The sequence below is a fragment of the Balaenoptera musculus genome, chromosome 1 (assembly GCF_009873245.2).
Source record: "Balaenoptera musculus isolate JJ_BM4_2016_0621 chromosome 1, mBalMus1.pri.v3, whole genome shotgun sequence".
Lineage (NCBI taxonomy): Eukaryota > Metazoa > Chordata > Mammalia > Artiodactyla > Balaenopteridae > Balaenoptera > Balaenoptera musculus.
In genome coordinates, this window is record NC_045785.1 from 151,821,737 (window position 1) to 151,833,492 (window position 11,756).

Below are 11,756 nucleotides of genomic sequence, written 5' to 3' on the forward strand. Positions count from 1 at the left end.
TACACCAACAGAGGGTCAGATGCTCCTACATGAGGAGCAGGCAGAGGCTGAGGGGTGGGTTGCACTGAGAGGGACCCCCAGTCCTTAAAGGGCTTTGAGCTTTTCTTGAGTCCCAGAGTAGTATTTCTCTTCTGTGGCCTGAAGATCCTCCAGCCCAGACAAACCAAGGTCAAGGACAAGGACCTCTGGCTTTTTTGTTTCTGGAAATAGTGACTGTTTTTCAAACATGGATGAGAAAGCCATCTGTCTGTGATGGAGTGGGTAGGGTGACAGGAGACAGGATAACGGATGACCCTGAGAGTGAAAATCCGGCTGGATTGCACAATGAAATTGCTCCCTGCCCCCAAAGCCATCGCCAGACACACCCCATGCTCCCCAAGTGCCGGCTTCTCCGCATCTCTGTGAACACATCCTCCTCCACGATCCCCTAAAACTCAACGCAAAGAGAGAGGAGATTCTGTTTTATTTTCTTCCCCTGGCCCGTGTGCCCTCAGACCCTAGGATTCTAAAGAGTTATGCCTCTCCTTCAAGTCAGGGAGGGCAGGAAATTATACTTCTTTATTGGTGAATGATGTTTTCTTTCACTTTGTTGTGCTGTGTTGGGACTGGTTTTCTTCTGTAAGGGAGAAAGGCAGTGTTAGGAGAGGGGCAGCCTTTCTGAGCTTACCCTCTGTTCCAGGTGGAACTGATGCACCTGAGAACTGATCAGATAAACTCTGAGCCTTCCTCTGCCTGTTCCAGAAAGTTCTTCTTACAGCTAATCTCCTTTCCTCCAGCTCCAAGGGAAGCCCGCCATCCATTAGGAAGATGAGTGAACCAGGAGCCTTGAGACCAGGGCTCCAGTCTCCACCTTAAACTTTGTTTAGTTGCTAATTAGTTACGTGACATCTTCAAGGCCTCAGCTTCCCTCCCCTAAAATAGGGATGATTATCCTGCCTCGTACCTCAGAAAGAAACAAAGTCACTCACCTCAGTGTCTGCTGTGTGCCAGGCTCTGTGCTGGGTGCTAAGGATACTAGAAGGAGAGGTGACCTCTCCCTCAAGGACAGTGCAGCTGGCATAGTAGGAGGATCACAGCACAAGACAGGGCCTGGGAGGGACGCTGACGCATCACAGAGGAGGTGTGGGAAGAGGGAGTCGCACAAACAAGTGAGGTCACAGTGAAGAGAGCACCTTCCATTCCAGAGGTGTGTGTGGCATGTCCTGTCTGCCCAGGGCACTCTCTTAGGAGCTTTGAAGAAACACACAGTCCCCACCCTCGAGAAAAGAACTAGCATTCTGTTACAGGCAAAATAAATGTGCACAAATAATTATAACACGGAGCCAGATTAAGAAAGGTGCCAAGGAATTCCCTGGTGGTCCAGTGGTTAGGACTCGGCGCTTCCACTGCAGGGGGCATGGGTTCGATCCCTGGTCAGGGAACTAAGATCTGGTATGCCACGTGCCGCAGCCAAAAGAAAAAGAAAAAAAGAAAGGTGCCAAGGATCACATCCATTTGGTGTTTGGAGAAGACCTTGTGGAGCGGTGGTGGGGAGCCGGGTGGGGGGAGATTTCAGTTGTCAGTGGAGATGTAAGAAAAGCCCCAGTGACGGGGAGGAGGAAGCAGAATTCATTTGGCACCCGATCAACTGTGGGAGGCAAGAACAAGGGGGGCATGGATGGGGCCTTGTTAAGAGGGAGAGTCACGGAACCCAGAGGCGGCTCCTTTGGCTGTACTTCGGGGCCCCGCAGAGCAGGAGCGCGCTCAGTCATCATGTCTGTGTCTTTGCTTCCCTTACTGACCAAGTGCGAGAAAAGAAGGATGTTCCCCTTGGCCCTGAAGACCCCAAAGAAGAGGATGGCTCCTTTGATTACAGGTGCGCGATCTCCTTGACTCCTGTTCACACAGAGCACCCCCTGTCAGGTGGGTTCTCCTCACCGCCCCCCGAGGCAGCCCCCTTCCCTCAGAGCTGCTCAGCTGGGCTGAGACGCTCCTGCACGGATGTCCTCTCCCATCAGGCTGTCACCTCTGCCTCTGCGACAGCACCCCCCATCCCCCCGGGGACGGGGAGCACTGCCCAACACACTTACACTCATTCGATGAACAGCATTTCATTCATTCAACTGCACAACTCAGATTTATCGCATTCTTTGTATGTGTGTTTCCACCTTTTCGTTCTGAAAGCGCACCCAGGCCCCCCTTGCTGTGAAATGAGCTCTGCTCTCAGCTTCCTCTCTGACTACACCCCACCTTAACTCTGAAGATGATGACCTGGGGAAGTTGTATTGTCTTTAAAACTCAACTAGGTGAGGGATGAAGGGGGCGTGGGGGGGTGTTCTAGGCCTTTTCCTCAGGAACTAGAATGACTTCTCTGGGCTGCAGCTTGGAATAGGCCTTGGAGAGGCATTTGGTCCAGTGCCTGCGTCCCAAATGAGAAGACCAAGGCCCAGGCTGGGAAGTGACCTGGAAGATTCCTGTACTCTCCACTCAGTGAGCTAGTGCAGAACTAGAGAGCCCAGGGGCCCAACGTCCAGCTACCAGCGTCCAGCTACTGCCACTGTCTTATGCCCATGCTCCCTCTCAGATCTGGACGGGCCTTTGTATCTGGCTTAACAGAAGTTGTAATCTGTCCATTTTATTGGCAAGTATGCTTTGAGTAAAGGAATGGTGCAGGATGAGTCATGGAGGTCTCGTTCCCAGGCCAAGTGCAAAGGGAGGAAATGTTCTGATTGGAGCCCTCCTTCCCCACCCCCACCAAGTCACTCTCTGGGGCCAGGTCACCCCATCCTCCTCTGACCTCTCCTTATCCTATCTTGGGCCTCCGCCACTTTGCCCATCAGCAGCCTCTCAAACAGGATCAGATCAATGGGCGGCAGAGCCACTGCCCACACAGGAGCCTGTCTGGCGGCTTATAGACCCTGTCTATCCATCCAATTCATGCATCCCCAGTAGCCTCCCAAAGAACAAGCACGAGAGACCCCTCCCCAGGCTGTCCTCAGCACCCTTGGTGGGGCCCAGCTTCCCCATGGGCCAGGAGCTATCCTCTGGCCATCAGTTCCAAAGGCCCTGGGCCTTCTCTCCCCAGGCCCTCAGTGCAGCGTGAGGAAGGGTGAGGACCTCCTCAAATACAGGGCCAGGTAACCTGCGCTATGAGAAGCCACTTCCTCAGGTACCTCTCCTCCACCAGACACCAACGCTGTTGGGCGAAAACACCTGCCTCCTCACCACCCCAACCCCCTGACCCACCGACACTGAGGCTGGATACACATGTACTGGTGCACGCACGCACGGGCTTCCACACCACACACACGCATGTACACACATGCGCGCACGCACATACACACCCCTTGGCTTTGGCTCTGGGGAGTCCTGCGGCATCCATCCTAGAGCCCCCACTTGGATGAGTCCAAGAGTCCGAAACTGGGAAAGGGGAGAAATTAATACATTGGAGGAAAAGCCAAGTTTCTGGGCGGGACAGGCTGGGGGGCTGGCTCACCCTGCTCGTCTGGGACCTCGCTGCCCAAGCACCTCTCTGGTGTGTCTCTCTCTGCTTCTCTCTCCCTTGTTTGGCCACCTGGTCCTCGAAGGTCTCCTGGAAGGTAGGCTAACAGGTGGCTGGACCAGGGGGCCACAGTCACTGGGTTCCTTTCAGGCTTCCCTTAGGAGAGATCTGTTCTTTCCAGACCTAGATCCTCTTTCCCCACGAGAACCTGACACGCTAAGGACCCCTCCCACCCCCACTGTTCAGTGATTGCATTTAGCTTGGGGGCCTGGAATTCCCGAGAACCACATAGACACAATCGGCACTCCCCTGCAGGGGGAGTGGAGGGCCCTGGGGAGAGGGTGCCTGTGAAAAAGACTGGCAAGCGGGGCAAGGAGCCTGGTCATTAGAATCTGCTGGTTCTCAAAATGTGAATTCCACCCCCTGAACAAATACAACATAACCCCAGACACCCACTTCCCTCACTCAGCTGCCTCTCCCACAGCTCTGCCGTCAGAGAACACAGTTAAGCAGGGTAACGGGGCCGCATTCACTCAGCTCATGGGGGCAGTGGGCTAATAGCCTTCCATCTCCTGATGCCTAGCTCCTCTGGCTCGCGGCCCTCCCCCCAGCTGTCTTTGACCAGCACTGCAGTTAGAAGTGAGAACTCACTGCCCACTCTAATGGCAACTCAGCCGGTGGTTTGCCACAAGCCCAGGAAGGGCTAAGTGTGGCCTGGGGCAGGGGAGTGGGGGTGGGGGGTGTCTGCTCAGACTGCCTGGCACCGCTGTGGTCCTGCCTGCCGGGACCCAGATGCCCACTGCTGGTCCGGCTGCCCCCTGCCCGGGACCTTGTCTCTTCTCTGAAGTGCAGCCAGCAGCACCTGGTCCCCGCCTCTGAGCCTAAGAGAGCCAGGGGAAGGGATGTGGTGCCTGAGCAGATGCTGGCCCACTCGGGGTATCTCACTTCCTGGGGGCACAGCAGGCACCCCAGTGGGTAGATGCCACTTTAACTACCAGCTCTCCTTGCATGAGAGGAGCTTAAGGGCAGGACCTGGGGCCTCAGAGGGGGGCTGAGCTGGATCCTCTGAGCCATGCTGGTTTTGTCTCAAGTTGCTGGCCCCTCCTATCTCATTTGCATGCCCCTCCCTCCTCCCTCCATCACTTGCTAGCCCCGAAGCAACAGCATCTGTTTGTGGATAAACCAGAGCTGAGAGGAACACCACCAAGACAGAGAAGGCGAAAGGCAGGGAGAGGTTTGTCCCTTTAAGGCCCAGACCCTTGCTTTTTGTCAAGGGCAGAGTCTTTCCAGAGAGTCACAGATCACAGAGAGTCAAAGCTAGTTGAACCCTCTTGATGGAGGGACTAAGGCCCAGTGAGAAGGAAGGGCTTTCCCAAGGCCACAGAACCACACAGTGACACACATGGGACCAGAACTCCAAGTCCTCGACTACCCTTCTTTGACCCTTCCTGTCCCCCTGGTCTACAAGCGGCTGGCTCTGCCTCACCATGGGGTGGCGTCCTCTGCCTGCTTGCACCCCGGAGAGCGACCCAGCTTCCCGGAGAGGACCCCAGACCCGGCGTCCAGGAGTGTGGGTCCCTCCCAGCTCTGCACCAGCTTGCCCCTCGCCTGGGAGACGATGCCGTCCTCTCTAGGCCTCAGCTTCCCTTCTGCAGAACTGGCCGGACAGGGAGGGGAGTGAGGGCTGGTCTGGGTCATCCCTGAGGTCCCGTCCTCTCTGAGCTGTGTGGTACGCATGCCTGGCAATAGGCTGGAGGCCTTCTTCCGCCCAGCCTGGGTTTGGGCTGCGCTGGGTGGGCCAGCCCTGACTCTCTGTCCCCTCTCCATCCAGTGACGAGGACAACAAGCCCCTGCAGGGCAGCCAGACGTCCCTGGATGGCACCATCAAGCAGCAGGAGAGTGATGACAGCCTGGTGGACTATGGCGAGGGCGGCGAGGGACAGTTCAATGAGGACGGCTCCTTCATCGGCCAGTACACAGTCAAAAAGGACAAGGAAGAGACAGAGGGCAACGAAAGCTCAGAGGCCACATCTCCTGTCAACGCCATCTATTCTCTGGCCTAACAGAGCCCCCCAGGCACAGCCACTACTTTGCAAGTAGAAGGAGGGCAGAGGGGGAGACGAGCCGCTGCAGACCTACCACAAAGCCGCCACCACCTTCAGGGACAAGGGTACAACATGGGAGTCTGCCAAGCTGTGAGGACCAGTGACCACCCAGCCAACCGCAAGCCCCCTCCCGATGACCCCCCCCCCGGGGTGCCACCGGTGGGCGAGCTGGAGCCATGGCTAAGCTCAGCTGGAGGGAGCCCAGGTCCCTTGCTCAGCCTCACAGCCACCCCCAGCCTCTACCCACACTGCCTGCCCTTGACCTCAACACACACACTCACCAGTTTCTGTTGGTTACGGTACTTACTCATTGTCTTTATTTTTGCTTTGTGGGTCTTCTCCTCCAGACCCAACATCTCCATTTTCTTTTCCTTTTGAAGAAATGTCCCTGGAAAAAAAGAAAGAATAGGTGGATTCTCCCCCAGGAAACTGCAAAGATAGGCAAAAAAAGGATTGATCCGTAAACGAACATATAGAAAAGCTATAGTATTCAAACTGCGGCTGGGCCAACGTATTTCCGAAGGATGCCTTTCTCGCCAGATGCCTCCCCTGGCCCCCAACCCATCCACCTCAGCCTTGTCAGTTGCTGAGCTGGGCTTGGCTCCTTTCTGGAAAATGACAGTATTTTTGGCAGGGAGAGGGTCAGCAGGCCTCCTTGCCTTGCTCTGGTTCAGTTGGGAGGTGGGCTTACCTCTTGCCCCTCACTCTTACCCTGCCCCTTCCTCTGGAGTGTCTGAGACAAAAGCTGCACTGACTGAAGGAGTTTAAGGAACAGGAGTGGGAAGGACTTCAGCTCCAGTGACTGTGTACCTCAAGCAGAGGAGAACCAGGCATCTGTCCCTAGGGAGCTGTGCCCACCTCGAGAGAGAAGGAAAGGGCTAGGTTTGGACTTCATTCCTCCCCATCAGTGAAAGGATGTGGGAGAGAGGACCACACCCACTGCATCCAGAGTAGAGGGTGCCTCCCACCTGGTCAGGGTCTGCGCTGCTGCCCTCCAGGAGATGGACCCCTGCGACGTGAAGCCTGTGCTGGTGTGCTTGGGGGTGGAAAGCACTGCTCCCCCTTTCGTCTCTAGCAGATAGCAGCTCCTCAGTTCTGTATGATGTTGAAACTGGTGTTTTGTGGCGTGTGGATGGGGCCCTGCTGCCCCCAAGACTGAGCCGGTGTGTCCTTTCCTTAGGGTATTTACCTATCAGGAGACACCGCGCCCCCCCCCCCCCCCCCGCAGGAACGCGGCACTAACAGTGCTGTAAAGCCTGGCCTGGGAGTGCTCTTCGTATGCCTTATGCAGCTCTGACCTGTCCCGGCAGTTCCCAGGTTCCCAGCCCCTCCCTGCAAGCCTTGAAGCCTCCAGTGACATCTGTCTCAAGGAGAATGGGGCGGCCTATGCAAGCGTCACAGCAGAACCAGAAGCAGCCACTCAAAATGTGCCCTGCAGCCCATTGCCCCAGATGGAGACACTCGCAGACCTGCAGTTCTCTGAGACCCAAGGCACTGCCTTCATGCTCCCCACCTATTCCATTTTGAAACCAAAGGTACCTAGCCTCAGAGAGAGAAAGAGAGAGACCTAGAGCCTAAGAGTAACCCTTCAGCTGTTGCTGCAGCTAAAGTCGGTTTCAGGAGGATGAAGCTGACCCCCAGTAGTGGACCACCTGCCACAGACACAGCCTCTGATTGGAGCCTCCAGCTTCTTGCGAGGCGACCTGGGCAGGAGCAGGGCTGTGTCCTTCAGAGACGTTATTAAAGCATCGTTTGCCACACGTTTAAGCCACAAAGGTATTAGCAATGCTTGCATCACTTAATAATCAGTCAGTTGAAGGTCAAGCCCATAGGCACACCTACTCTGTCTGCAGGTGAGAAAATGTAGCCCAGAGCCGAGCCAGTTATGTTGTCTGAACCTGAGCGAGTAACTGTCCTTTGGTACAAGCCGTAGCCAGGTGTGCTGCCCGGAAGCCTGGGGGCAGCTCTCTCGTGATGATAGGGGACAGGGTGAATAGCAGGGGGCTAGGGAGCCAGCTCAGGGGTCCCCTCCCCTGGCTTTCCTCCTCCACCTGCCTGGATACTGCTGGGCTTTCCTGTAGCCTAGGGAATGTCAGGGAAGTGTGCCTGCGAGCTGGATTAAAGGACCGGCCTTTCCAGAAAACACTCTGGATCTGAGCAGAGCAGTCCGTCTCTCGGGCCCTCATTCCATATTGCACGGTCCGCACTAGTAAACTCATTGCACCGGAAGTAAGCTCTTTAGGCAGGATGGGCCGTAAGATGTCACACCCGTCCCCCTGCCTCAGGAAGGTCCTCCACACAACTGATGATGGGGGAAGGGCTGACAGCCGTGGAACTGAGTCTTGGGACAGAGTGGCATTGGTTGGGGGTACTCAGTGCTTAACCGCCAGTGGCTCCAGGCTCAAAGGGAAGAGCTTTGGAGGGGGAACTTGGTCCTGAAGGCTGGGCAAGACAGGGGCAGTCCTGCTTCCTGAGCCTCTCTTCTCTGCCCCTTGGGGCAAGTTGCTGAACTTGTCTGTATTTTGGTGCCTCTGTCTCCTCTAGTCAGTCCCTCCTTTGAAAACCTGTCCCCACAGAGGGGCACGGGCCCAGCTAAAGGAGCGGGGAGGCCAGTGTCTGGGGAGGGCACCACTGCAGGGCCGGGGGACAGCTGCCTCTCACCTTGCCTGGGTCGTGGTGAATGGGACCCTTCTTTCCTTACCTTGCTTTTGGGGAGATGGTTGAGTTTCAGCTGAAAACTAGCCGCTTCCCTCGTCCGTTGCCTTTGCCCTGAGGGGTCGGAGGCATTTGGTCTACCCCCTTCCTGGCGGGTCCCAAGGTCCGAGAGGCTGCCGGTGCCAGTACTGCTCACCCTGCAAGGGGACCGCAGCCTGGGCCCAGACAGTGCTTTCATGGTTTCCGTGCACGCAGTCAGCCCTGGAAAAGGGGTGGGAACAGACCCACAGATGTCTGTGGCTTTTCCAGCTGCTGGACTGCCTCCCTGCACACAGCCGGCAGCTGCACCGGCACACTCACGGCAGACCTAGGCCCCTTTGCAGGGCGGCACTTTCGGGGGAACAATCCAGATTACGACCTTGTCTTGAAGAGGATGAGTCCATAGCCAGGCCCGCTGGAGATGAAATGTAGAGGGCTGTGTGGGGTGCCGTGCACAACTCAGGGCAGGGGAAGGAGGCTGCCCAAGCTGGGCCCCACTTGGGCAATTCTTGGAGGCCAAACCAAGAGAGACAGAGTCTGATCCGAAGGAGAGCGAATTTTCCCCAGGAACAGCACAGGCAGCAGCTTTTTAAGGCTCCTGGGGCTCTTTGCAGTATCAGAGCCAAGTCACAGAGCATCCCAAACAGCCCGTGTGACGAGAGCCGTGGGGATTTCACACACTCTTGCCTCAGTCTTTGCAAGGCTGCTCCACTAACACGCTGAAAAGGGGAGGCTTCCTGGGCTCTCAGCTGGTGGGGCTGGTGTCAGGAATCACTTCTCGGTGGGGGGCACAGAGCCCACTCCCCGCCCGCCCGCGATACCTCGGTCACCACTGCAGCAGCCCCTGCCACACACGCACAAGCCCGTGCTGTAAATCGTTCCACCCAGCTAGATCCACTGGAAAGAAATCACTCTGTGGATCCTGGTTGATCTTTACATGGTGGCTTAAGAGTAGCATATAGGGAGATCCCTGATTAAAATAGAAAATCAGAGCAGTCAAACGAATGAAACAAAGAGCTTGAAATGTCAGGAGGACACTCAGTGCCCCAGTCAGAGCCCGACTACTGGGCAGCCCCTCCTTGACACCAGGCAGGGGCCACCCCATGGGAGTTCAAGCCAACCTTGTGGCTGTCCCCAGCCTGCCCAGCCCAAGCCAGGGCGGTGCCCTTTCCTTCCCTCCCCTACTAAGAACGGGTCCTGAGAAGGAGCAGAGGGAAAGGAGGACAGCTGTCCAGGGAAGCCACCAGACCCCACCACCCAGTGTGTCAAGCCACACCCAAAACCAGTGTCCCTCTAGCAGTACATTAGTATTAAATGGATGTTTTGTAATGATAAGGATGGAAGGGAAATAGGTACAAAGCTGTCTAGCTTAAGACAGGATCAGATTTCAGCATGCAGAGGGATCGCAGAGCTGATCTGATTGAAAGTACGCATCTAAGCTAAAATCCAGGGAGGTAAAGGGACTTGCCCGAGGTCACACAGCTAGTAAATCAAGGTGAGGTGGGGCTTGAGCTCAGGCCTTCGGACTCCTTGTTCAGTGTTCTTTCATCTCACCGCAGCTGCCGCCTTGGGAACAGCGGTGTTACTTAAGATCTGGCCTTCTGGTTCACCGTCTCCCACGTCTCTTTCCTCTTCTCCCACATCCCCATACACCTCCGCAGATGAAATCAGTGGATTTTTCTGAGTCCCAGATCAGCCAGTCTGTGCCAGCCTGTGGTGAACCAGCCATGCTGTTAAGGGGAGACCCAAGCCAGGAGAAGAGAGTGACGAGCTGATTGGTGTTTGTCACCATGAAGCCTAGAGTATCCCCTAGGGTGATGTCTCTCGCTTCGTAACACATCGGGCCCCCAGCATACTCTGTCCCTCGGAAGAGCGGGTGTGGAGGGCGCTGTCCCCTCCACCCCCGGCCGCAGGGTGCCGAGGGGCAGCAGGGCCCATGGAAGCTCCACCCCCAGGATCTGCTGGGCTGGAGGTCAGCACGTGTAAAGACTTCAGTGAAGCAATAAATACAAAAATCTGGGAGAAGAAATCCAGAATTTTGTGCACTTCTCTGTTTCTTTTTCAAAAAGGATGCGGATCAGGTGACCCTGCCCTGCTCTCCTTTCTGATTCCCAAATTCGACGTCCTCAGTCAGTGTTGTCCCTCTGCCCAGCTCCCAGCTCTTTGCCAACCTCACATCCTCCTGCACTGAGCATCAGTTGCCTGTGACGTGGCCGCCTTCTGTCCTGGTCCCACCCTCACCCATGCTGGGCCCTGGAGGACCTCTGGCCCTTCACCTCCCTTCAACGCACACATTTTCCAGTTTGTTCCTTTCAGTGGGGAAATCTTTTCTGAATGTCTCCATCCCTTCCCACCTACCCACACACCCACAAATTGGTCTGATCTTTTCTTTCATTGGTTAAATATTTAACTCACCATGGCACACCTTGTTTTAACCCCTCTCACATCGTGTTCTTTCCTTTTTGCGAGTTTTTTTGCATTAACCAACGTTGTCAGTGACAGATGCATATCTGAGGGTGTCACGCTCTACCTTCAGCAGGGAAGGCTTCTGGGTCGTGAGGACCATCTAATATGTGGACTTATAAACTGACTGCATGAGCAATGAAAAGGCCAAATTATTCAGAATTTTTTTTGAATCACTGTAAAAAAAAAACTGATTTCTTTTGTATAGAGAACACTAAACGTATAATAAAAGTCGTTCAAAATGGACTCTGGCCGTGTAATTTGTTCATTTTCCTTAGTGGGTAGAAGAGGGATGTCCAGGGATTAATGACAGAAATGAATCATGGGGTTTTTCATGGGCAACAGACAGCATACACAGAGAATTCTGCGATACCAGCCCCCATCTTGAAGTTGGTCTTATCTTGGAAAACTCATTGGCACAGTTAGTGTTTTCAACGTAGAACGAGTGGTATAGGAATGTGCTCAGCCATGGAGACACCCCTGATTCAACGCAACTGACGTGTGCTTGTGCACAACCACCTGTTGAGAAGTGCCGTGTTGGGATGTTGGGAGAAGGAAAGGAATGTGCAGTGAAGCTCTGCCTCCTAGCCGCTCCTCCTTTGCAGCCCTGCCTGCCCTGAGATGTGAGAACACTGGCATATGCCCTGCCTTGTGCCTGACACAGAACAGACATCTCATATCGTTGAAAGGATGAATAAAACTGCTTACAACAAACCAAAACCCCCTCTTAATAGACTCAAAGGAATCTCAATCAACAAGCAAGTAGAGAAGGGAAGGAAACAGAGAGGGCTGTGTTGGTTAGGGACACCGCTCAAGTTTCATCACGCCGCCTTTCTTGATACTTTGGCCTGTAGTTGTGCACATTCCCCCTGAGGAGTGGCTGAAGACCATCGCCCAGGCAGCGTGAGGATGCACCCAGACACTGTTAAGTCCCCTCCCTTTCCTCAGGGTAGTGTGGGGAGTAGAGTGGTTCTGCTTGTGTAGAAAGATAACTAGTGGTTTATAGGCAGTAA

The 11,756-nt window shown here is 55.0% G+C and overlaps 1 protein-coding gene across 14 annotated transcripts in view; it reads left to right on the forward strand.

The window, feature by feature from the left end:
* The window catches only part of NFASC (neurofascin), a 192,088-nt gene extending 181,139 nt beyond the window's left edge, over window positions 1-10,949 (forward strand). For all 14 annotated transcript variants that reach the window (XM_036823422.1, XM_036823466.1, XM_036823476.1 and 11 more), the window contains 2 exons: window positions 1,786-1,855; window positions 5,313-10,949. In XM_036823422.1, the coding sequence (XP_036679317.1) occupies window positions 1,786-1,855; window positions 5,313-5,544 (302 nt within the window). In that variant the 3' untranslated portion in view covers window positions 5,545-10,949. The remainder of the gene's footprint in view (window positions 1-1,785; window positions 1,856-5,312) is intronic.
* The last annotated feature ends 807 nt before the right edge of the window (window positions 10,950-11,756 follow it).